At 45.7% G+C, this 26,615-nt stretch overlaps 1 protein-coding gene across 1 annotated transcript in view; it reads right to left on the bottom strand.

The window, feature by feature from the left end:
- Positions 1–15,627, bottom strand: part of LOC147736999 (uncharacterized) — a 95,776-nt gene extending 80,149 nt beyond the window's left edge. Inside the window, exons 1-2 of the mRNA XM_086957021.1 lie at positions 15,456–15,627; positions 2,605–4,604 (exon numbers count right to left, since the gene is read on the bottom strand). Of these exons, the coding sequence (XP_086813147.1) occupies positions 2,605–4,573 (1,969 nt within the window). The 5' untranslated portion in view covers positions 4,574–4,604; positions 15,456–15,627. The remainder of the gene's footprint in view (positions 1–2,604; positions 4,605–15,455) is intronic.
- Positions 15,628–26,615: the final 10,988 nt, after the last annotated feature.

The following is a 26,615-nucleotide window of genomic DNA, read 5'->3' as shown; positions in this document are numbered from 1 at the left end:
CAGATACATCCAAGTTGGGCTGGGAAGAAACCTTAAGCTCCCAGCCTTTGCAGGTTCAGCAATTCAGAAATTCTCACAGCAAGTGACTGAATGCTGATCGTGGGTGCTGGCTTAACAGAGCAGGTTCTATGCTCTCAGGGCAGGCAGCCCCGACAGCAGTAGAGTTTCTTTTCCAACCCTTAGGTTGAAGTCCTTCCTCCTAAAAACGACACAGCCGAAACGTGTCTCTCTGGCCATAGTCTTACTCTACAGCGGTGCCCAGAGTTCCTTGAAATCAAATCAGGAGTACTGATATACTGAGGGGCGCAGGGTCTATCCGGTCAGATTACATTTAGGAAACCCAATGAGCTCAATGAACAGCATGGGGACGGCAGCCCTCTTCTTGGGACGAGGTGTGTTGGCTGATCTCACCTTTGGTCGTTTCTTTGAGTAGGGGCTGCTCAAGCCAAGTCAGAGGTCAACCATTTGGAAATGGTTTTCACAATCCAAATGAACAACATAAGATCTCGCCTTCCCCTTTCTCCATTCAAAGTCAGACATTACACTTTGCTTTACAAAGCTTTTAAAGGGAAGGTGGGTTGCAGGTGTCAGATTTAGAAAAACATTCATAAAAAACAGGAAAACCAACCTCGCCCTATCACCATGTCTCAGCCAGAAAGGAAGTGCCTAAAGGAACTCATTTGAAGCCCAGATGCCCCCTTTTACCCAGTCGGGCCAATAATATTAATAACAATGGCTTGGATAACCAAAGCATCTGAAATCTAAAGCGCTACAGTGGTGGAAGACTCGCAGCAAGCACTATCAATAACAAATAATCTCCTTTCAGCTGGGGTTCTTGTTTTAGCCAGTTGTACTTAGGTAACTGAAGATTATGGATTTAAATGCTATTACTGTATTAATTAATGAACAAATGAACGAAGCCATTTATAGATTGCACAGATACTTTGATGGAATGTCCTGGCACTACTCCCTTAAGATCAGACAGTCTCCTTAATGTATGTTCATGAAGAAAAGATGAGTTTTTAGTTCTTTCCTGAAGTGCACCGCACACTGAGAGGAGCACAGAGAGAGCCGAAGCTCGTTCCAGGCCTTGCCTGCCAATCTGTTTGTAGTTCAGCACAAGGGTTTTATTTGAGCAACAGATTTTGAACTACACTCAAATTCAATGTACAATCATAAATCTGTTATTAGGATTACCTTGAGAAATAGTTATTTTGCACCTTGCGAACATCAAAGAGGAACATTAATCGAGAGAGAGAAGATTCTGTTTCCATGGACATGCAGGTCAGTACTTTTAGGATGGAGAAAGTGAAGATATACGTTGAACTTGCATAGTGGGGTAATATAACTATTGCAGGGCTCGAAAAATCAAAAATGTAACTTGAATAATCTACTCGAACTAACTGTAATGTACTTGACCCGTGAATTGGTCTTAAATTGTGTGATCCTAAGCAAATATTTTGTCTTATCGAGCCGCTTTTTTCTTTATTATAACATAGGAGAGCATTTTCAAATATTCAAGTTCACTATTTCTGCTGTACAAAAAAACGTTTTATTTAGTAGACTACATGTTTGCTCCACGTATAACAAGAATAAAGCCCATATATAGGGTACACATGATCCCTGGCTTGCCTCTTAGTTCACGAATAGCATGGTCGTCTGGGCAGGAGCAGGAATAATTCCCAGTTCATGTTTAAAAACTCACTTTTCATAAATATATTAGCAAAGCATAATGTGGTAGTGCACTGTCATCTAGAGATAACATATTTCCCAATGAAATGGCCACAAAACGTTCCCACTAACATGCAGTTTTACTGATAATAGCACATAAATAATGTTTGGAAATTGTGTTTCAGCAAAAAAAAAAAAAAAAGAAATTTGCACATCACCAAGTAAAGTTTTGATCCTATAAAAATATATTTTTCCCCACATAATTACAAAAAAGGTCTTCATAACTAGTGAAATATATTTGAAATGTTTCAACAGTTCACTTAGCTATTTCAGTGTTGTGTTAGAAAAAAGCCTGATATCTTACAGCCTTTCCTTTCACATGCTTTGCACAGTTCAACTCTCACAGTCACTTTACAAAATCCTCTAACTTCACTCACAGACAGAAAAATAGATGTAGGAAGACGAACTGACGTTTGACCTCTGTCTCTGCAAGCAGCAAATGTGACAAGATAACTAGATTTAAAGTCATTGCTATTTCACTTTATAAGCAATTAAGATGCCTTTAAATCTTGTTATCTGGTCACATTTGCTGGCTTTCAGAGACAAACGTCAAAAGTAAGTTTGACTTCCTACATTTACTTTTTGTTCTGAGGATTTTTAACTGGCCAGAAAGGGCGAGTAGTTCCTAAATCTCTCACCCAAAGGTTATACGATGTTGATTCCTGTGATGTCTTTGTTATGATACTGAGTGGTTTTAGAACTTAAAAAACCATACTTCTTATTGGCAACTGTGTAACTTATGTGATGTTGGTAATAGTTTGTTCTGGTGGTTCAGCTACAGACCGACTTGTACGGTTCACTTTTTTCTGCCTCTCTGCAGCCCCACACACCTCAACTCATCTATAGACCAGCCTTCTAACAAAGCATACATACCTGTGGAGTTCATAAACAGCGTAATACTTGATTTTGCAGCTCTTCTCTCCAATGAACCAGTCACAGGAGATCCATCACTGTTAAGAGAACACCTTCCCAGGCGTGACGGGGGCTCAGGCGGATGTGGTGTCTCAGGTGACAAAGGTTTAATCTTGTAGGCCTGATGTGGATCCTGCCTGTCAGGAAACGGTGGCTTTAGGCACCAGTTCTGGTCTCTGTCAAAACTATTAAGAGACAAAAGCTTAAGGTGTCCATCTGATTCAGTCCCTTTGGGAAACACTGGTTCTATGCGTCTGTCCCGTTCAGATTCATGAACCTCGCCAAAGGTGGGTTCCCGGTTCTGATGTGAGCCCCAACTACCAAGAGACACTGATTCTTGCTTCAGATGTACATGTAGTTCTGGGTCATTTCGAAAGCCTTGCTGTACGTGCTGGTCCTGATGTGGTTCATGCCCATCTCGATATATGGATTGCTTCTGGATTGAGCCCATCCTACCTTCAGGAGTTTGCTCTTGCTTTACGTGGTCATTTGGCTCCATCTTCTCAGTAAACCCTTGTGTGTTCTCATCAGGAAACTCCAATTGTGGGCTGAGGTTCCGGGGTGGGATGAGTCCATAAGGAACTGTCGACTGTAGGCACTGATCCTGGTGTGTGTTCCAAGTCTCAGGAGACAACCGTTCTTTCTGTGGATGTTCGTGTGCTTCCTTTCCATTAGGAAACACTGGCTGCGTGCACTGGTCCAGCTGTGGTTTCTTCTCTTCGGCACTCATGGGTTCTGTGGACTGGTCGTGTTGTGGTTCCTGTTTATCTGCAAACACTGGCTGCATATACAGGTTCTGCTGTGGTTGGTCTCCATCTGAAAATACTTGGTGCATACACTGATTCTGCTGTGGTTTCTGCCTATCTGTAAATAATGGTTGTGTGCACTGGCCCAATTGAGGTTGATGCCTATCTGGAAACCCCAGCTTCATTCGCTTGGTCTTTCGAGGTTCTTGCCCATTACAAAACACTGTTTGCATGCACTGCTCCTGCTGTAGTTCCTGGCCATCAGGAAATGCTGGATGTGTGCACTGGTCCCGCTGTGGGTTTTTCCCATTTAAGCACACAGTTTGCACACGCTTATTTTGCTCTGCTTCTCCCCAATCAAGAACCATTGGATGCGTGCACTGGTCCAGCTGTGGTCCCTGGCCATCAGCAAACATGCATTGTGTGGACCAGTCCTGCTGTTGTTCATGCTTACTTGCAGACAATGGTTGCGTGTGTTGGTGCTGTTGTGATTGCTGCACATTTAAAAACCCTGACTGAATGCACTGGTCCGGCTGCGGTTCTTGTCCATCTGGTGTGGTTCTTGGCTGAAGACATGGTTTTGGCTCCACTGGGCTGGATGTAAGGGAAGCGGGAGGTGGACTTTTGACAGTACTATTTCTAAGGGTCAACAGACTGACCATCCCCACAGGCCTAGCATAGTTTTCCAGGTAATCAGGACCCTTTGCGATCCAGATTTTCTCCATGAGCTCAGCAACTTTAGAAGGCACATCACCCATGACGTTATGCAAGACATCCAGCTTGGTTTCCAAGCGCTCTAGCAAGGACAGAATTACTGGGCTGGCGGTGTCCCTTGAATGGGGCTCAAGCTCACGGGTCCTATGTGTGTGTGAGATCATACGAGGTGCTAGACACTTCCTGCTTTCACATGCACGGGAGCTGCTCGTATGACGCTTCTCTGCAGTTTTGAGATATGTTTCTTGGGAAGGTCCTACATATTGGATGCCAGGTGTTGGTAGCTTTCCAAACTCTTCATCAATTGCCTCCCGCCAGAGCTGGGCTTCCAGCCTCCCTGCAGCTCCAGGATGTGGTCTCAGCTCAGGCTCCGGTGTTGAGGTGGAAGACTTATGGACAGGAAAAGTTTGCACATGTTCAGATGAACTAAGCACGGTTGCTTTCAGCGGCGCATTCCCCTGCCGACTCATTCTGACCTTTTGATGTTGACAACTCGCGAGCCTGCAAAGAGGGGAAAAAAAGAACAAAACATTTCTTCAGAGGGCAATCAAGACAAAAAACTGGCATCCTAGCTAACCCGCTCCTATGTTATCAAGACAAAAACCTGGCATCCCAGCTAACCTGCTCCTATGTTATCAAGACAAAAACCTGGCATCCCAGCTAACCCGCTCCTATGTTATCAAGACAAAAACCTGGCATCCCAGCTAACCTGCTCCTATCTTATCAAGACAAAAACCTGGCATCCCAGCTAACCTGCTCCTATCTTATCAAGACAAAAACCTGGCTTCCTAGCTAACCTGCTCCTATCTTATCAAGACAAAAACCTGGCTTCCTAGCTAACCTGCTCCTATCTTATCAAGACAAAAACCTGGCATCCCAGCTAACCTGCTCCTATGTTATCAAGACAAAAACCTGGCATCCCAGCTAACCTGCTCCTATGTTATCAGGACAAAAACCTGGCATCCTAGCTAACCTGCTCCTATGTTATGAAGACAAAAACCTGGCATCCCAGCTAACCTGCTCCTGTGTTATCAAGACAAAAACCTGGCATCCTAGCTAACCTGCTCCTATCTTATCAGGACAAAAACCTGGCATCCCAGCTAACCTGCTCCTATGTTATCAAGACAAAAACCTGGCATCCCAGCTAACCTGCTCCTATGTTATCAAGACAAAAACCTGGCATCCCAGCTAACCTGCTCCTATGTTATCAAGACAAAAACCTGGCATCCCAGCTAACCTGCTCCTATGTTATCAAGACAAAAACCTGGCATCCCAGCTAACCTGCTCCTATCATATCAAGGAAAAAACCTGGCATCCCAGCTAACCTGCTCCTATGTTATCAAGGAACAAACCTGGCATCCCAGCTAACCTGCTCCTATGTTATGAAGGAAAAAACCTGGCATCCTAGCTAACCTGCTGCTATCTTATCAAGAGAAAAACCTGGCATCCCAGCTAACCTGCTCCTATGTTATGAAGGAAAAAACCTGGCATCCTAGCTAACCTGCTCCTATCTTATCAAGAGAAAAACCTGGCATCCCATCTAACCTGCTCCTATGTTATGAAGACAAAAACCTGGCATCCCAGCTAACCTGCTCCTATGTTATCAAGACAAAAACCTGGCATCCCAGCTAACCTGCTCCTATGTTATCAAGATAAAAGCCTGGCATCCCAGCTAACCTGCTCCTATGTTATCAAGACAAAAACCTGGCATCCTAGCTAACCTGCTCCTATGTTATCAAGACAAAAACCTGGCATCCCAGCTAACCTGCTCCTACGTTATCAAGATAAAAACCTGGCATCCCAGCTAACCTGCTCCTATGTTATCAAGACAAAAACCTGGCATCCCAGCTAACCTGCTCCTTTGTTATCAAGACAAAAACCTGGCATCCCAGCTAACCTGCTCCTGTGTTATCAAGGAAAAAACCTGACATCCCAGATAACCTGCTCCTATGTTATCAAGACAAAAACCTGGCATCCAAGATAACCTGCTCCTATGTTATCAAGACAATAACCTGGCATCCTAGCTAACCTGCTCCTATCTTATCAAGACAAAAACCTGGCATCCTGGCTAACCTGCTCCTATGTTATCAAGACAAAAACCTGGCATCCTAGCTAACCTGCTCCTATGTTATCAAGACAAAAACCTGGCATCCTATCTAACCTGCTCCTATGTTATCAAGACAAAAACCTGGCATCCTAGCTAACCTGCTCCTATGTTATCAAGACAAAAACCTGGCATCCTAGCTAACCTGCTCCTATGTTATCAAGACAAAAACCTGGCATCCCAGCTAACCCGCTCCTATGTTATCAAGACAAAAACCTGGCATCCCAGCTAACCTGCTCCTATGTTATCAACACAAAAACCTGGCATCCTAGCTAACCTGCTCCTATGTTATCAAGATAAAGCCTGGCATCCTAGTTAACCTGCTCCTATGTTATCAAGACAAAAACCTGGCATCCTAGCTAACCTGCTCCTATGTTATCAAGACAAAAACCTGGAATCCTAGCTAACCTGCTCCTATGTTATCAAGACCAAAACCTGGCATCCCAGCTAACCTGCTCCTATGTTATCAAGACAAAAACCTGGCATCCCAGCTAACCTGCTCCTATGTTATCAAGACAAAAACCTGGCATCCCAGCTAACCTGCTCCTATCATATCAAGGAAAAAACCTGGCATCCCAGCTAACCTGCTCCTATGTTATCAAGGAACAAACCTGGCATCCCAGCTAACCTGCTCCTATGTTATCAAGACAAAAACCTGGCATCCCAGCTAACCTGCTCCTATGTTATCAAGATAAAAGCCTGGAATCCTAGCTAACCTGCTCCTATGTTATCAAGACAAAAACCTGGCATCCCAGCTAACCTGCTCCTATGTTATGAAGGAAAAAACCTGGCATCCTAGCTAACCTGCTCCTATCTTATCAAGAGAAAAACCTGGCATCCCAGCTAACCTGCTCCTATGTTATGAAGGAAAAAACCTGGCATCCTAGCTAACCTGCTCCTATCTTATCAAGAGAAAAACCTGGCATCCCATCTAACCTGCTCCTATGTTATGAAGACAAAAACCTGGCATCCCAGCTAACCTGCTCCTATGTTATCAAGACAAAAACCTGGCATCCCAGCTAACCTGCTCCTATGTTATCAAGATAAAAGCCTGGCATCCCAGCTAACCTGCTCCTATGTTATCAAGACAAAAACCTGGCATCCTAGCTAACCTGCTCCTATGTTATCAAGACAAAAACCTGGCATCCCAGCTAACCTGCTCCTACGTTATCAAGATAAAAACCTGGCATCCCAGCTAACCTGCTCCTATGTTATCAAGACAAAAACCTGGCATCCCAGCTAACCTGCTCCTATGTTATCAAGACAAAAACCTGGCATCCCAGCTAACCTGCTCCTGTGTTATCAAGGAAAAAACCTGACATCCCAGATAACCTGCTCCTATGTTATCAAGACAAAAACCTGGCATCCAAGATAACCTGCTCCTATGTTATCAAGACAATAACCTGGCATCCTAGCTAACCTGCTCCTATCTTATCAAGACAAAAACCTGGCATCCTGGCTAACCTGCTCCTATGTTATCAAGACAAAAACCTGGCATCCTAGCTAACCTGCTCCTATGTTATCAAGACAAAAACCTGGCATCCTATCTAGCCTGCTCCTATGTTATCAAGACAAAAACCTGGCATCCTAGCTAACCTGCTCCTATGTTATCAAGACAAAAACCTGGCATCCTAGCTAACCTGCTCCTATGTTATCAAGACAAAAACCTGGCATCCCAGCTAACCCGCTCCTATGTTATCAAGACAAAAACCTGGCATCCCAGCTAACCTGCTCCTATGTTATCAACACAAAAACCTGGCATCCTAGCTAACCTGCTCCTATGTTATCAAGATAAAGCCTGGCATCCTAGTTAACCTGCTCCTATGTTATCAAGACAAAAACCTGGCATCCTAGCTAACCTGCTCCTATGTTATCAAGACAAAAACCTGGAATCCTAGCTAACCTGCTCCTATGTTATCAAGACCAAAACCTGGCATCCCAGCTAACCTGCTCCTATGTTATCAAGATAAAAGCCTGGCATCCCAGCTAACCTGCTCCTATCTTATCGAGACAAAAACCTGGCATCCCAGCTAACCTGCTCCTATCTTATCAAGACAAAAACCTGGAATCCTAGCTAACCTGCTCCTATGTTTTCAAGACAAAAACATGGCATCCTAGCTAACCTGCTCCTATGTTATCAAGACAAAAACCAGGCATCCCAGCTAACCTGCTCCTATCTTATCAAGACAAAAACCTGGAATCCCAGCTAACCTGCTCCTATGTTATGAAGGAAAAAACCTGGCATCCCAGCTAACCTGCTCCTATGTTATCAAGACAAAAACCTGGAATCCTAGCTAACCTGCTCCTATGTTATCAAGACAAAAACCTGGAAACCCAGCTAACCTGCTCCTATGTTATCAAGACAAAAACCTGGCATCCTAGATAACCTGCTCCTATGTTATCAAGACAAAAACCTGGCATCCTAGCTAACCTGCTCCTATCTTATCAAGAGAAAAACCTGGCACCCCAGCTAACCTGCTCCTATGTTATCAAGACAAAAACCTGGAATCCTAGCTAACCTGCTCCTATGTTATCAAGACAAAAACCTGGCATCCCAGCTAACCTGCTCCTATGTTATGAAGGAAAAAACCTGGCATCCTAGCTAACCTGCTCCTATGTTATCAAGACAAAAACCTGGCATCCCAGCTAACCCGCTCCTATGTTATCAAGACAAAAACCTGGCATCCTAGCTAACCTGCTCCTATGTTATCAAGACAAAAACCTGGAATCCTAGCTAACCTGCTCCTATCTTATCAAGACAAAAACCTGGAATCCTAGCTAACCTGCTCCTATGTTATCAAGACAAAAACCTGGAATCCTAGCTAACCTGCTCCTATGTTATCAAGACAAAAACCTGGAATCCCAGCTAACCTGCTCCTATGTTATCAAGACAAAAACCTGGCATCCTAGATAACCTGCTCCTATCTTATCAAGACAAAAACCTGGAATCCTAGCTAACCTGCTCCTATGTTATCAAGACAAAAACCTGGCATCCCAGCTAACCCGCTCCTATGTTATCAAGACAAAAACCTGGCATCCCAGCTAACCTGCTCCTATGTTATCAACACAAAAACCTGGCATCCTAGCTAACCTGCTCCTATGTTATCAAGATAAAAGCCTGGCATCCTAGTTAACCTGCTCCTATGTTATCAAGACAAAAACCTGGCATCCTAGCTAACCTGCTCCTATGTTATCAAGACAAAAACCTGGCATCCTAGCTAACCTGCTCCTATGTTATCAAGATAAAAGCCTGGCATCCTAGTTAACCTGCTCCTATGTTATCAAGACAAAAACCTGGCATCCTAGCTAACCTGCTCCTATCTTATCAAGAGAAAAACCTGGCATCCCAGCTAACCTGCTCCTATGTTATCAAGACAAAAACCTGGCATCCAAGATAACCTGCTCCTATGTTATCAAGACAAAAACCTGGCATCCTAGCTAACCTGCTCCTATGTTATGAAGACAAAAACCTGGCATCCCAGCTAACCTGCTCCTATGTTATCAAGACAAAAACCTGGCATCCTAGCTAACCTGCTCCTATGTTATCAAGACAAAAACCTGGCATCCTAGCTAACCTGCTCCTATGTTATGAAGACAAAAACCTGGCATCCCAGCTAACCTGCTCCTATGTTATCAAGACAAAAACCTGGCATCCCAGCTAACCTGCTCCTATGTTATCAAGACAAAAACCTGGAATCCCAGCTAACCTGCTCCTATGTTATCAAGACAAAAACCTGGCATCCTAGATAACCTGCTCCTATCTTATCAAGACAAAAACCTGGAATCCTAGCTAACCTGCTCCTATGTTATCAAGACAAAAACCTGGCATCCCAGCTAACCTGCTCCTATGTTATGAAGGAAAAAACCTGGCATCCTAGATAACCTGCTCCTATCTTATCAAGACAAAAACCTGGAATCCTAGCTAACCTGCTCCTATGTTATCAAGACAAAAACCTGGCATCCCAGCTAACCTGCTCCTATGTTATGAAGGAAAAAACCTGGCATCCTAGCTAACCTGCTCCTATGTTATCAAGACAAAAACCTGGCATCCCAGCTAACCCGCTCCTATGTTATCAAGACAAAAACCTGGCATCCTAGCTAACCTGCTCCTATGTTATCAAGACAAAAACCTGGAATCCTAGCTAACCTGCTCCTATCTTATCAAGACAAAAACCTGGAATCCTAGCTAACCTGCTCCTATGTTATCAAGACAAAAACCTGGAATCCTAGCTAACCTGCTCCTATGTTATCAAGACAAAAACCTGGAATCCCAGCTAACCTGCTCCTATGTTATCAAGACAAAAACCTGGCATCCTAGATAACCTGCTCCTATCTTATCAAGACAAAAACCTGGAATCCTAGCTAACCTGCTCCTATGTTATCAAGACAAAAACCTGGCATCCCAGCTAACCCGCTCCTATGTTATCAAGACAAAAACCTGGCATCCCAGCTAACCTGCTCCTATGTTATCAACACAAAAACCTGGCATCCTAGCTAACCTGCTCCTATGTTATCAAGATAAAAGCCTGGCATCCTAGTTAACCTGCTCCTATGTTATCAAGACAAAAACCTGGCATCCTAGCTAACCTGCTCCTATGTTATCAAGACAAAAACCTGGCATCCTAGCTAACCTGCTCCTATGTTATCAAGATAAAAGCCTGGCATCCTAGTTAACCTGCTCCTATGTTATCAAGACAAAAACCTGGCATCCTAGCTAACCTGCTCCTATCTTATCAAGAGAAAAACCTGGCATCCCAGCTAACCTGCTCCTATGTTATCAAGACAAAAACCTGGCATCCAAGATAACCTGCTCCTATGTTATCAAGACAAAAACCTGGCATCCTAGCTAACCTGCTCCTATGTTATGAAGACAAAAACCTGGCATCCCAGCTAACCTGCTCCTATGTTATCAAGACAAAAACCTGGCATCCTAGCTAACCTGCTCCTATGTTATCAAGACAAAAACCTGGCATCCTAGCTAACCTGCTCCTATGTTATGAAGACAAAAACCTGGCATCCCAGCTAACCTGCTCCTATGTTATCAAGACAAAAACCTGGCATCCCAGCTAACCTGCTCCTATCATATCAAGGCAAAAACCTGGCATCCCAGCTAACCTGCTCCTATGTTATGTGTTGAAAGAAGAAGTTAAATATAATGATAAGTTGCTTGTAATAATTTTTCCATCAGTCTTTGAAAACTGCACATACTGTTGATCATGGAATGATTCCGAACACAGTTTAAAGGAGGCTCTGCCAGCTGCCTCCCCCCCCCACTTCCCCCCTCCGATTTCTAGACGATGCCTTTTTGTCCCAAAATAATGAATTCCAGTCAAGGTCCAGGGCCTTAAATTGAGACAGATAGTGAGCGGAGTGGAATTTGAGAAATGCTGTGTAAACTGCACTATTTATCTTCTTTCCACAATCTTTCGCAAGCAGACTCACATCATATGCACAGAAGACCGGGCAGTGTCACCATGGCGCCTGGACCGCGCCCAGCGCCAGTCCCCCTGGCCCTCACATTGCCCAGCCCTCCCGCATTACCTACGATGCCACCACCCTCCTAGCCCTTAACCCCGGCCGCTCCCCCAACTGCGTCCAAGCCGCTCCTGGACAAACCCACGGACCTTTCTCATGCTACTCCTGTAAATTCAACGGCACCGTCAACAACTCCGCTACGATCACACCACAGATTCCCGACCCCAACCACCTACAATGCATCTTGCTCAACACCCGATCGGTCCACAGGCACGCCATCGACCTATGGAATCTACTAGACACCATCTCTCCAGACGTCGCCTTCCTAACAGAAACATGGATGAACGCCTCTTCCGCCCCAGACATCACCATTGCCATCCCAGAAGATTATAAGATCATACGCAAGGACCGTACCGGCCACACAGGAGGAGGAATCGCTATCGTCCATAAGAAATCCATCCACATCTCAACCAGCTCAGACGTCAATCTCGCCAACTCTGAACACCTTCACTTCCAGATCCACATCGACCCCTAGACCACACTCAGAGGCACCCTCCTTTACAGACCTCCAGGACCCCGCGCACAATTTAGTGAGGACATCACGGACTTCATCACTCCACACGCGCTCCCCTCCAAAGATTACATCCTTCTGGGAGACCTCAATTTTCACCTTGAAAAGAACAACGACCATAACTCCACCACCCTTTTGGACAACCTCGCCAACCTCGGACTTAAACAACTGGTCACTTCCCCCACCCACATCGCAGGTCACACACTCGACCCTATCTTCACCTCCAGCAATCATGTCTCCTTCAGCCACACTACGGCTCTCCTCTGGACTGACCACAGCTGCGTCCACTTTACCTACAACAAGCCCAAACCCAATAACCACCCCCAACCAACTCTGCAAAGAAACTGGAACAAAATCACCATCGACCAGATCTCCTCATCGCTTCTTCTAAACCCCCCAGCCCACTCCTCAAACCCCGACCAAGCCGCCACCAACCTCACCCTATGGCTATCCAACAGCGCCGACATCCTAGCACCACTGAAAAAACGACACATCAAACTTGGCAGCAAGAAGGCCTCCTGGTTCAACGATGATCTTAAGAAATCCAAGAAACTCTGCCGCTCCCTAGAGAAGGCCTGGAAAAAAGACCCAACCACCAGCACCAAGGACGCCTTTAAAAATGCCACCCGCATACACCACCAACTGATCCGAAAGGCCAAGAAAACCGCCTTCAAGGACCGACTAGATAGCAACGCCCACAACAGCAAGGAACTTTTCAACATCGTCAAGGAATTCACCAATCCCTCGGCCAACTCCAACGACATCACCCCCTCTCAAGTCCTCTGCAACTCCCTTGCCTCATTCTTCCACAACAAAATTGCAGACATCCACAACAGCTTCGACAACCAACCCGGAGACCAACCCACCCAACCATCTGCTGGACCTTCACCACCCTCGAACATCCTTAATGACTGGAACCCAATCTCCACTGAGGACACCATCCGCCTGATGAACTCCATCCACTCAGGATCCCCCACAGACCCTTGCCCTCACCACATCTTCAACAAAGCAGACTCCATCATAGCACCACACCTCCGAGAAGTCATCAACTGCTCCCTCAACTCCGCCACCTTCCCGGAAAGCTGGAAACACGCTGAACTCAGCGCCCTTCTGAAAAAACCCACAGCGGACCCCACCGAACTCAAAAACTACCGTCCCATCTCGCTCCTTCCATTCCCGGCCAAAGTCATCGAGAAAGCTGTCAACAACCAGCTCGCCGCCTTCCTCGAAGCCAACAATTCCCTCGACTCCTCACAGTCCGGCTTCCGAGCAAAACACAGCACGGAGACCGCCCTCATCGCAGCAACAGACGACATTCGAACTCTACTGGACAATGGAGACACAGTCGCCCTCATCCTCCTCGACCTCTCCGCAGCCTTCGACACAGTCTGCCATAGCACCCTTCTACAGCGCCTCAGAAACATTGGAATCCAAGGAAAAGCACTAGAATGGATCACCTCGTTCATCACCGGAAGAACCCAGAGAGTCCGCCTTCCACCATTCAAGTCAGAGGCCACTGAAGTCATCTGCGGCGTGCCACAAGGATCTTCACTCAGCCCCACCCTTTTCAACGTATACATGAGCCCCCTCGCGGCCATCGCACGCCAACACAACCTCAACATCATCTCCTACGCGGATGACACTCAACTGATCCTATCACTCACCAATGACCCCAGCACCGCCAAAACTAACCTACACGAATGAATGAGAGAAGTAGCCGAATGGATGAAACTCAGCCGACTCTTGGTGGCCAGAAGCCCTTGGAAAAGCACCCATCCCGACAGACCATGCACGGAACTTGGGCGTCATCCTGGACTCGTCACTTTCGATGAACAGACAAGTCAACGCCGTCTCTTCATCCTGCTTCAACATTCTTCGCATGCTCAAAAAAACATTTCGTTGGATCCCAACCGAAACTAGGAAAACGGTCACCCACGCCCTGGTCACGAGCCGACTGGACTATGGAAACACCCTCTACGCCGGTACTACCGCTAAACTCCAGAAAAAACTCCAACGAATCCAAAACGCCTCAGCCAGGCTCATATTAGACATCCCGCGTAAAGAACATATCTCTGGTCACCTGAAAAACCTCCACTGGCTTCCGGTCAATAAAAGGATCACTTTCCGGCTCCTTACCCACGCACACAAAGCACTCTACGAAATCGGACCAATGCCTCAACACACGACTGTCCTTCTACTCCCCCCCGCCAGCTACGATCATCCAACCAAGCCCTTGCCACTGTACCTCGCATCAACAAAATCACCATGGGAGGTAGATCCTTCTCCTACCTGGCAGCTAAAACCTGGAACTCACTTCCCACTTACCTTCGCCTTACTCAGAACCACCTAGCATTCAGAAAGCAACTTAAAACGTGGATATTTGACAAGTAATTCCCCACCCCTCCTCAAGCGCCTTGAGACCCTCTGGGTATGTAGCGCGCTATATAAATTCTTTGACTTGACTTGACTTGACAATTCAATCCTTGGATGAAGCGGTGCAGAGACTTCACCAGTTGCAAAGCTCCTCAGCGGGAAGGGTCCCCTCCTTCCCCATACACAAGCGATGAGGGGTCCACTGTAGCTCCTCATTTGCTAATTGTAAACTGGCACATCTGGGGGAATCACTCACTAAGTAAGTAATTCTTTATTGCTCACTTAATTAAAACCATTGCAATCAGCTACATGAGCTTATACAAATAGAGGAACTTAAAATACAAATGTATCTAGTACAACCCTATGGAAAGGCATAGGGTGTGCTGTTTGGAATCTTAGTGCAGAGTCTAATGATCCCATCAGGCAGTTTTGATACGGAGTGCTATATTTTTCTAAATGCTAGAAACCTTTTTTGGCGCCAGTCTGTGTCTATAGGGAGAGTTACCTACACATCTTTACATTAACTTTAACTGTTTTGAACTCAGGCTGGTCAGTTTTAGGATTTTTGTCATTAATAGATGTGATAACATATCTAATGGAACTATTATGCATTATCAATAATGATCTAAAACTATATAATAAATGATGAGAGGGTCCAAGATCTAACAAGCATTGGCAGCTGTAGCCCACAGTGCTGATGGAGCTGCGCAGGTGGGAGGGTGGCTGTGAGAGGGCACGGCCCCTGCCCCGCCCTGGGAGACCCCTCATCGCAGGTCCTTCCGTTGAAACATGGATCTCAGCGCCTCGAGGCCTGCCCCTCCCCCCTCACCTTCCTTCAGCTCGCCCCCGAGCCGTGGGGGGCGGGCATCCGCGGGGCGCCACTCTGGAGAGGGTGGCAGAGAGCGGCGGCCGCGGGAACCATCACAAGATCCGCCGCGGCCCTGACCGGACACAGCCGCAGAGAAGGCCCCGGGTCTGGGTGAGGAGGCCCAGCGCCCAGGGGAGGACAGGCAGCAACTGAGCATGCGCGGCACAGGGACACTGCTCAACCGAGCATGCGCGGCGCAGGAGACACGGCTCAACAGAGCATGCGCGGCGCAGGGACACCGCTCACCCAGGTGAGCATGCGCATCAAACAGGCTAAACTCGCCTACCGAGCATGCGCATAACAGGAAAAGTACTCGTAAGCAAGGCAGAGGTGCGGATCACACAACTGAGCATGCGCATCACCGGGATCCCTACTCAACTGCGCATGCGCTTGGCAGAGGCACACCTCACACAACTTACCATGTACCCTAAAAATCGTTCGAACCATCTGACCATGCGCACGAGAGAGATACTGCTTTTCGCCAGCTGAGCATGCGCTGTACAAACACTGCCCCCGGCCCTCCAGTGTGTGTGTTTGTAGACACTGCTCGCTCGCGCTTGTGTTTGTGTGGGGGACACTGACAGCAGCACCTGGTGATAGACTCCTCACCACAAACCAGGAGCAGGAAGACGCTGCACTCCAGGAGGTCTCAGCACCAACCAAGCTGGGATTTGGAGCCTCAGGAAGAATTCTGTCATCTCAAGTCACCTAAGGATGCTTGGTTTTTTTTATTTATTGTTGCAGATTTATATAACATAACAGGTGAATTTGTAAAGCGCACTGTTGTAACCTAGTTCTGGTTTCCCCCTGCAACCCTAGGCAAGTGGTGCCTACCAGCTCTCCTGCGCGAGAGCATCCATTGTTCCCTGCCCTCCTGATTGGTTCCCCAACATTCCGCACTGTCCTGGTTCCGTTCCCTTGCCCCCAACTGCATAATGATTCTGACTAACTGACCTACGCACCGCCTTAAGGTGTGGGGCTGATTTAATAAAACTTCTACTTCTTTATCCTACCTTGACTCCGACATTAATTGTAACAGTGGCGACGAGGACCTCAGCCCCTCACCGCGAACCCACTGCCTTCCAGTTTGAATGCGGAAGCAACCTCGACTAAAGGCACGGTGCTGCAGCCGGTTCAAGGAACAACTGGCTTGATATTAATAGGTCAATGGGCAAAGAACAGCTCCGTGATTTCGGCAAGTCGACTTTTGAGCGAGTCGAGCGTGAAAGGAGCCATCGACTTGTGAGTGAGTCGAATGTGAAATGAACCATGGACACTTAGCAGATTGATCCGAGCAGTGAATACCATTTGGAACTCGGGCGTTCTTGTGAAACTGACGAAGTAAGACTCGAGATAAGTATAACTGGACTCTGCGCAAGTTGATGTGGTGAGCCGTGAAGTACAGTGAGGACACTGAGCAGCCTCCGTGAATCTCGGCAAGTATTTGAAAAGTGAAAGTGATAAGTGAACCTTGGACTTTCTAAAGATTGACTGTGACCGGTGAATACCAATGAAACTTCAGGCGTTTTTGTGGCAATAGTAAAGAAAAAAAAACGCAAGACCACTGGAATCTGAGCGAGTCCATGAGGTGAGCCTCGGTAGCCGAGTGGTGGTGAAGTGAGCGGAGCAGGGACCCATACTAAAATAACGTCTGTAACCGCATTTAATGATGTTTAAGCTGCGCGTTAGAGTGTGAAGTAAAAACCTCCAAACATTCAGCGCAAACCCAAGGCCAAACGAGTTAACGCTCTGAGGAAAACAAAGAATCACCTGCTAAAAGTACATAAGCATTGAAAGTATTTAGCGTGTCAAATTCCTCACATTGTTGAAGATAAGAGCAGCGCATGACAAATAAGCTGTGTCCTGAGTGAAAGTGAAGTGCATTTAGAGCAGCGCAAACCCTTGATTGTTTAACAATCCGAAAGAAGAAGGGCGACTCTCCTCAGCGCGAGGCGAAGAGGCTCATTTAAATGTTAGAAGTGAATCGGCATCGGCGAGTGTCAGCTGTCCTTCTGGCCCTTTTCTGTATATTCTATGGAGTGATTAGCTTACCTTGAAGCAGCACATTCGGGAGCTTGAGGGAGGTCGTGGCTGGCAGACCTTGGCGGCGCCCGACGATCGTAGAGTTTTCCTCAGCACTTTGGCGCGAAGGTGAGAACGACGCACTTCACGCAGCAGCGCCCCCTTGCTGTCGAAGGCCGTAACTGCTTATGCACACGATGATTTCGAGAAACAATGAAATCGAGTGGGATAACAAATGAGTGAATAAGAACAGTACCCCTGGGTGGAATTTATGAACTACACTTCAAGAAAAGTGTTAGGAAAAAAAATTACCTTATACACTAAATGGGCTGATATATGGAAACGTTAAGAAAAGGTATACTCAGTTTGTGAAAAAAAGTCTGAACACCCTCTTCTAAGTAAAATTCTGAAGTTATAACTAATGAGCTAGGAAGAAACTACGGTACGGTTAACACATAAAGGGAAATTATATAAGTGGAATTTGTTTGCAGCAGCAATATGGATAAAAACATAATGTGCATCTTACCCCCACCAGAGAAAGAAGTCAAGAAGGGAGCAAACAGAAATGTATTTGAGGAGGTGATGGACGATTTAAGTGTACATTACAAACAAAAACTGTTTGCCAACGCACAAAAAGACAAAATTCACTGGGAAAATGGTGATTGTAAAAATGAATTGGACATATGTGAAACCAAACCTGAAAGTACAATTGACATAAGTGGAGTTGGAATCGACGTCATCGCTGATTCAGGTTCAAGTTGTACAGTGATATACAAAGATTTTTGGAAGAGTAAATTGACTATGACACAAGGGAATGAATTAGATGAAGCTGACACATCCCCTAAGACATACACAGGAGAAAACATTAACGTAATAGGTTGTAGAGAAGCAAAGTTGAGCTATATGAAGAGAAGTACATGGAGTATAGTTTATATTTCAGAAGAAGGACCCTCGGTACTGGGGTGGGAAGAACAGAAGAAATGTAAAATAATGATAGATCCCAACCGTACTGAACCTTTGAATAGGCTGGCACAAAACAACAACAAACTCAGTACAAGCTCCAAGATGTTGAGTGAGAGAAAGCCATCGTCCACGACCAAAAGTGGATGGACAAAGGCTGCATGGAGTAAAGAATGGAAAAATGAAGCAGCCATTGACAAATTCAAACTAAAACAAAGTGCATTCATGAGTTATGATGTTGAGGACAATATTAGTGAAGAAGTTCTGGTAGATAAAAGTGAACCGGCCTATGAAGGAACATGTATGGTTTCTCAGTCCACGGTGCTAGTGGAGGACCTTTGTAAATCTACCTGCCACAAAGATGAGGAAGTGTGGCACTCAACTGCACTGATTAAGTCAAAACCCATCACAAGAAAGAATGATGCTGATGACAGTGACCAGGAAGAAGATTATGGTCAGTGTCTGGTGGAGTCTAGGTGTAACATGCTAGGAGAGTACTATGACTGGTCATATAATGTAGAGCCAGGGAATGAAGGTGAAGAGGCTCACAAACACGTACTATGTCCTCACCCCAAAGCTCAGTTAAGGAAAAACAAAAGGTTGGTGGAACGCTGGAGAGAATGTGAGTTAAGAGACACAGAGGACACAACCACATTCTCTAGTGGAACTCACTTGATGAAATTGGAAGGAGGACAGGTCTTTGTGGATGCATGTATTGAAGGAGTGAGAGTTGTTGGAAAAGAAAGTACAAGTGACACTGGTACAGAGTACAACAAGAGAATTGACGTCAGACCTAACACCGAGGGTGACAACGTGAGGGACACCCGTTGTATGAGTAAGCGTAGGCGTAGACGCAGTACATTATGGTCCTGGAAATATCCCAAGAAAAAGGATTCTAAAGCCGTGGTCACTCACCTGGATGGAGAAGTCAGTACAAGTAATAGCAGACAGGAGCACAATACCAAAAGGGATTGCCAAGGTGGAGTGAACGATGAGGAATCAGAGAAAAGGAACAGGAAGGCACTCAAACCAGCACTATGCCCACACCATGTGGCAAACATAGGAATTGACTAGACGCATACTAGACTTGCGGGCCAGCATAAGACCTGTGGACCAAAAGACTCAGCGTGCCCTCACGGAAGTTCACCATTCACGTTGGGGATTTAACTGAACTGTGTGTGGGCCTGCACGAAACATTGGCAAGTTAAACGATGCAGTGTCAGACGATGAGGAAATGGACACACTCAAACACCTACAATGTTCCCACCCTGAAGGTTCCATGCAAAGAGATGTGAGTTGATGGTGATAGAACCAAGTTGGACGCTGTCCCACTTTCAGAAACACGATTCACACTTTCTCCCACCTGCCACTGACTCAGCTGACTGTCAATCACTCAGACCAGCCTCTGGGGGTCACTCCACGCACTCCGATCACCTATCGGAGCTGTTCGGTGACTCCCACTCTGTCTCTGAAGCCTAGTTTGGCGGTCACTGCTTCAGCGGTAGGTTTGGCAGAACCCACATGGAATCCCATTCTGACACAGAGCGTGTTCCTCATGCCCTTGTTACCAAAGGAACATCAGGGAGAGCCGTCCACATTCCCAAATGTTTTCAAGGCCTTGTTGTGACTAATGTTGACAGATATATATATCACCAAAGTTTTCTCTTTGCAGAGTATTCCTCATGCCCTTGTTTCCAAGGGAACATCAGGGTGAACCACCCACTACTCCAAATGTATTTAGACCTTGTTTGTGACTAATGTTCACTAGTTCACTTATCTCCAAAGTTCTCTTTGCCACACGTTGTGCCTACCTGTCAAAACCCTCAAGAGAGGAAGATGTGTTGTAACCTAGTTCTGGTTTCCCCCTGCAACCCTAGGCAAGTGGTGCCTACCAGCTCTCCTGCGCGAGAGCATCCATTGTTCCCTGCCCTCCTGATTGGTTCCCCAACATTCCGCACTGTCCTGGTTCCGTTCCCTTGCCCCCAACTGCATAATGATTCTGACTAACTGACCTACGCACTGCCTTAAGGTGTGGGGCTGATTTAATAAAACTTCTACTTCTTTATCCTACCTTGACTCCGACATTAATTGTAACACGCACGATTACCCGAAGGTGTCCTGGCGCTGAATAACAGATATTCATTGTTACTCAACTCAATGGTACTCATTTTATCGACCTCAAATGAATGCAAGGCCGAGTGGCCCCACCGGGATTTGAACCTGTGACCATGAGGTCGAACACAGGCCCCTGCAGTGGTTGCTTTAGTCCACTGAGCCACCAGACCCGGAGCAAACTCGACCCGAAGGTATTGGAGCATTTTAAATGAGCACCGATCAAGTTACACACAGACTCATTTATTTTTATTAGGCAAGAGGAGATTTAGGGGCATATCATCAAGGGTTTTATCGCCACATTAGCGTCACTTTTTGGTGATCAAGCACCGATAATTTTATCGCCTTATCAACAAGGCGTCGCAAACCCCCTTAGCAACAGTTCTTCTGCAATATTAACTGGAAATTTCATCGCTGTGCAGGTTAGCAATATTCATCTCCAATAATATGCAAAGCAGGCGTTCCGGACAAAAATTTCACAGAAAAAGTCGCTAACAGCTTTGCACTATTATCAATGATATCACAGACCCACTTAGCTACATAAAAAAGTCACGCTAATTCCCGTTATCTCCAATTTTTTACACCTGATAAAACCTGACTTACACCGGAGATAAGTAGGTGAATATAAGGGAGACTGGGCCAGACCTCCCTCAGAACAGCCACAGAAGCCATGGAGGTAGTCATCATGCAGATTGGAGTCCCACCAAGGCAACAACAACCACCGCCAATGTCTCCACCCCCAGGACCACCACCACCGATGCAGCATCGAAGACGACAGCGGGCACGGCGCAGACGTGTCTACCTCGTTGACTTAACGCCATAATCAATCAATCACGGCATTCGTAAAGCACGCTACTCACCCGGGAGGGTCTCAAGGCGCTGGGGGAGAGGGGTATGTTACTGCTCGAATAGCCAGGTCTTGAGCTGCTTCCTGAAGGTGAGATGGTCTTGGGTTCGCCGAAAGTGGGTGGGGAGGGAGTTCCAAGTTTTGGCTGCCAGGTAAGAGAAGGATCTTCCTTCGGCGGTGGCTCTGCGGATGCGTGGTACGGTGGCGAGGGCGAGGCTGGTCAATCGTAGCTGGCGGGTGGGTGTGTAGAAGGTCATGCGATCCTTGAGGTACTTGGGGCCCAGGTCGTGGAGAGCCTTGTGTGCGTGGGTGAGGAGTCTGAACGTGATTCTCTTGCTGACGGGGAGCCAGTGCAGGTCTCTCAGGTGTCCGGTGATGTGGCTTTGTCGAGGGATGTCCAGGATGAGTCGTGCGGAGGCGTTCTGGATGCGTTGGAGTCTTTTTTGAAGTTTGGCTGTGGTTCCGGCGTAAAGGGTGTTCCCGTAGTCCAGTCGGCTGGTGACAAGTGCCCGGGTCACGGTCTTCCTGGTTTCTGTGGGGATCCATCTGAAGATCTTGCGGAGCATGCGCAGGGTGTTGAAGCATGATGAGGAAACGGCGTTGACTTGTCTAGATAATTGTTCGTCATTGATGTGTTCATCCATTTTTTGTCTGTACATACTGGAGTTCATCATCACCAGTGCGCCTCCCTTGTCTGCTTTTACACATTTAATGTGTACGTTTTTGGAGATGTTTTGCAATGTGTCGAAGTCCTTCTGTGTCATGTTTCTGTATGATGGTTTATTGTAGTTGAGTTTTGATATGTCTTGTCTTACCAATGTTTCAAAAAGGTCAATGCTTTTATGACTTGTGGGGGCTTCAAAAGTTAGTTGGTCAGGTTTCTTGGTGGTCGGGGGAATTACATGGTCGAAGAAATGTCTCAACCTGAGCTTCCGTACGAATTTGTATGTGCTTATTTGGAGTTCCAGGTGGTTGGTTTTAGCTGTAGGTATGAAGGATGTACCTTTGGACAGTAGCTTTATTTCATGAAGATTCATGATGGTGTCAGAAATGTTTATGACTAGGTGCTTCTCTTCTTGTTCTTTTTCATGCTCCGCGTGTTGGATTGCAAGGATTCTTTCTCTTTTGTTTTTTCTAAGGCCCCTCCTGGGTCGTCTTGGTTGTCTTGTCCTTCCTCTAAAAAAGGAACCGCAGTAGATGATTCTGCTGTGTTGGTGTTTCCATTGGTAGCCAATGTGGTTCCGTGGGTCCGTGGTTGTTCATGCGACTTGTCCCTTCTTGGAGGTCGGTTAGATGTGTCACTTCCTGAGGAGGATGTGTCCGTTTGGGGGTTAAATGGTTTATTACGTCTTCGTTGGGCATACACGTCTGCACACGTGTATACCTCCCCAAGCTTATAGTCTTGCGTGTCTCTCCTGAATGTTCTAATTTTCCGGTCGTTGATCTCTCTTGTGTGCTTCTCAACTTGTACTTTGGTGTCTTCAAGGATTCTTGTTAACTCTTCAGGGGTGGCCATGTTCGTTAATTCAGACTCCATTTCTTTTATCTCCTTGTTGAGTTCTGTAAGTATGTTCGATAACTCTTGTACAATGAGTAGAATCAGGTCCAGGCTACACTTGTTTAAAATGGCGTTCCATTTCTCTTGGAAGGTTTTTGAATTCTTACAAAGTGATGGTTTTAGCGCTATCCGTAACCCTCTGGGAATCCACATCGAGCAATGAGATTTAAGAAGAGTGCTGGCGTGGAGTTTTTGGTTGATCTCCCGTTTGGATAGATACAGTAATTGTTAAATAAATTGTTCCTTTGTGTGGCTGGAAGTGCTTGTAGCTATATCTTCACTGATCAAGGCGTATATGCGAGCTGTTTCTCCTTCGTCAAAAGCCAGTGTGTCAGCTCTGGCCTCCGTTGATCTGGCGATTTCTTCGTACTGCATGTGGTTTGGTTTGGCGTGCCATCCTCCGGTGGGCGGAATGCGGAAATGACTAAAAAGATTTGGTTGGAGGGCGCACAGCAATTTGTATTGGGCTTCTTTTATATTTCTTTAAAGGTTGGGTGCTACATACAGGTGGCACGTCCGTCCGGCGTGCGTCTATAATACAAGTAGTTACTGTGTCACCATATAGCTTGGTGACATCCCTGTCTATTGCGCACACCTTAGGTGCTCGAGTAAACAAGCTTCCACAATAAAAGTTGTTTTTACAATTTAATCGTGTTTCATCATTAATTTCATGATGTTAAGCTTCTTTTTCTTGTTTTACATGTTATGCATTCTCGAGATGGCTCCAATGCATTTCGGGTGATGTACCCTTCGTCAGGGAGCTTCTGAAAACAACAGTAAAAGATATAGCTAAGAGGGGGTTCGTGTTATGGTGTGTGATTTTCGAAGCATGCAGGTAGGGTTGGTGGGGTAAGTGGCCGACTTAAATTGCGGAGTGATCGGAATAACAGATTAAAAATGGTGGCTTTAACTGTGCTCAATGTGCCTAAACGAGATGTGATAGAACGTTCATAAATTCAATATGTGCACGTCTGTGCTATTAAGTGCCTAATTACGCAAAGGAGGCTCAGCATTGTTTACACTCACGTGTACCCGGTGTTGTTGGGCGTCTGAAAGGTAGATGGGAGCATGCGTTAGTAGTTATAAATGGGTTTACTTCTTTTGCGCGTTAAGCGTCTATACGGATGAAATCCTCGATTCGCCGCGTGTCACTTACTAAGGGTTAGAGTGCTCCGTGTTCTGAAGGCTGACTTCTCCGACGATTCTACTCCCCGCGAACCAGGAAGTGGGTGTGTAACACCGAATGCGGTGTGATAGATATAGAGATTGTCCTATCGGGTTTTCTTGTCTACAATAGTCTTAGTTTTGACAAATAGTCATACATATTGGCTCAAAAAACCTTTGGAGTATAGAACCCGATAAAAGGCTGAAAACAGATATATAGCATTGTCCCCACACCAAGAAGGTTAATTCAAATGCTTGAAACCCATCAAAAATGTTATTATGATGCGATCGGACTTCTCATTAAAGATCTGATCAGTGGTAATCATAAGTAAGTCAATGCACATTTGGTTGAGTAGTAACGGAAGCACCAATTTCATGATGCAAGGTCACATCAAGTTACATTCTAGCATTTCTCTCATGAACGAGAGGTTATTAGTAGGGCTGCAAGGACTTTATGTTGGGACGGGATTACAGTGACATCCACGGGATATCTTCATTCAATCCCGTTTGGTCAGTCTGCAGTTTGTACACCCATTTTTGTTCTCTTTTATGAAGGAATGTACTGATGTCTGAGATATGTTTAGGAATCACTGGTTGTTCCAATACAGTCCAGCATAGATCCGTCGGTGAATGGTGGGCTGATAGGAAGTCGTTGCTTGTTTGTTGCAACAAATCGAGCTCTTATGTTCCGATATTCTCTTTTCACATGGGCAACTGATTAAATATATTAGGTTCACACTATTACAGTTTGTGAACCTGCGTTGCTCCCATGCTCGTTCAGTGCCAATGTCAATCATAGTAGACTTTGAAGTTCACTTGAGCACATCACATTGTGACTGACAAAGACATGTATGTGGAAATTTACCTCAATAACTGTTTGTGGCAATAAACAAACTCAACACACATACCCTGTCTGCAAGTTACTCTCCTGTATTAGTAGATCACTATGAAATGTTAACATCGTACAAAAATTGCAAGTATGATTACAAAAGTAAATTCAAGGTGTGTGTGTCTCCTTATGATAGAGATGGCGTAGTGTGTCAATCGTGCACAACTTGACTTTCCAAGGAGTTAAATGTGGCACCCAATTCCTCCATTAGTGTGTCAAATTGTTCGTAAACCATAACTAACAGGGTGTACTTGGTTTAAAAATTTGAAAGAGGCGCAAGACAGGTGTGCCCTTTGTCACCCATTCTTAGGCTTTCCGGATTTCGGTTAAAACCGACTCTGCCCGATATTACCCTACCGACTGCAAATCAGCTGACCCAGCTTAATCAGAGTATCGCTGATTTAAAAAAAATATATTCGCCACTTACACCTTTTGGCCACTTGAGGGAGCCAACGCAGTACAAACCAGCATCCGAGCTAGGCATAGGTAAATCCTGGGCAAACCGTGGGAATTTTCAGGAAAATACATAACAGTGGTACTGATTTAAGGGAACATGTGAGTACTGAAGGTGTACATTGTCACATTAATTTAACTCAGTTTGGCCACATTCGCTGAGCAGTATGGAAGAGTGAAGGAAAGTGGTGGCTGCTTGCACCATTCATTTTGCCACAGAAGGCAGCTGCAACTCAACTCTAACTTGGTCTGTGTTACCCCATGCCCGGCCCATACTGGTCTCGCTTTATTAAGGTGTACACATGGTGACATTAAGGCTACCACCTGGAAGCTTTGAGAACTGACCAACCAGGCCCCCTGCTTGAGGGGAAGGAGCTGTTGTGGTCTGCCTCTGCCTTAATGAGGCTGCCCCCGAGTACTTCACAGGTCTTTAAAAAGACCATTTACTTAACGAGGCTTTGTTGTTCTTCACCCCTCCTTAGAGCCCCTGCAGCTACACTCTTACATGGAAAACAGCTAGAGCTCGAGCACTCTCCCTCTAAAAAACAAAGGTAATTCATTTATTTTTTCTAATTCACGTGTGAGTGCTTTTTTGTTGGGAATACAGTGGCAAACGCAAGACTGCTCCATACATTGTTCGCTGTATAATCAGGCAGAGAGCCAACAGGAGTCTAATTAATAAAATCCTTGTTTACAGCGCTATGTGCCCTGCAGTGTAAATCGTGTTGTATTTAACGTGCAACAAGCGTCTCAAGTCTGGCAATCTATATACGTTGTTTGTGAAAGGAAATGTGTAACAATTAAAACAGCCATAGGCAGCCTTTAGATTCCACCTGTATACATTTTATTTCATAACCGTTCTATAGATTTGTTTGACTATGGTGTGTTTTGTGAAGTAGTCTTTGATTTTTTTTAACAGGCATTTTTAACAGGCAAATATGCACCCGTTGGTTTGTGCATATTTGCCATTGATTACATGGTTGGTTTCCTTCCAAAGGTAGTTAGAAAAATCAATTGCATTCCCTATGCAATATGCATTGGTTAGCCCACTCATTTCATTCCCTGAACAGCGAGCCTTCTGTTTTCAGAGCCTACATTGGTCTGTTCTGTTGCTCA

Source organism: Lissotriton vulgaris, chromosome 1_1 (genome assembly GCF_964263255.1).
Source record: "Lissotriton vulgaris chromosome 1_1, aLisVul1.2, whole genome shotgun sequence".
NCBI classification, from domain to species: Eukaryota; Metazoa; Chordata; class Amphibia; order Caudata; family Salamandridae; genus Lissotriton; species Lissotriton vulgaris.
Note: the sequence above shows the minus strand (reverse complement) of the source record. Positions and strands in the feature narration are given on the sequence as shown.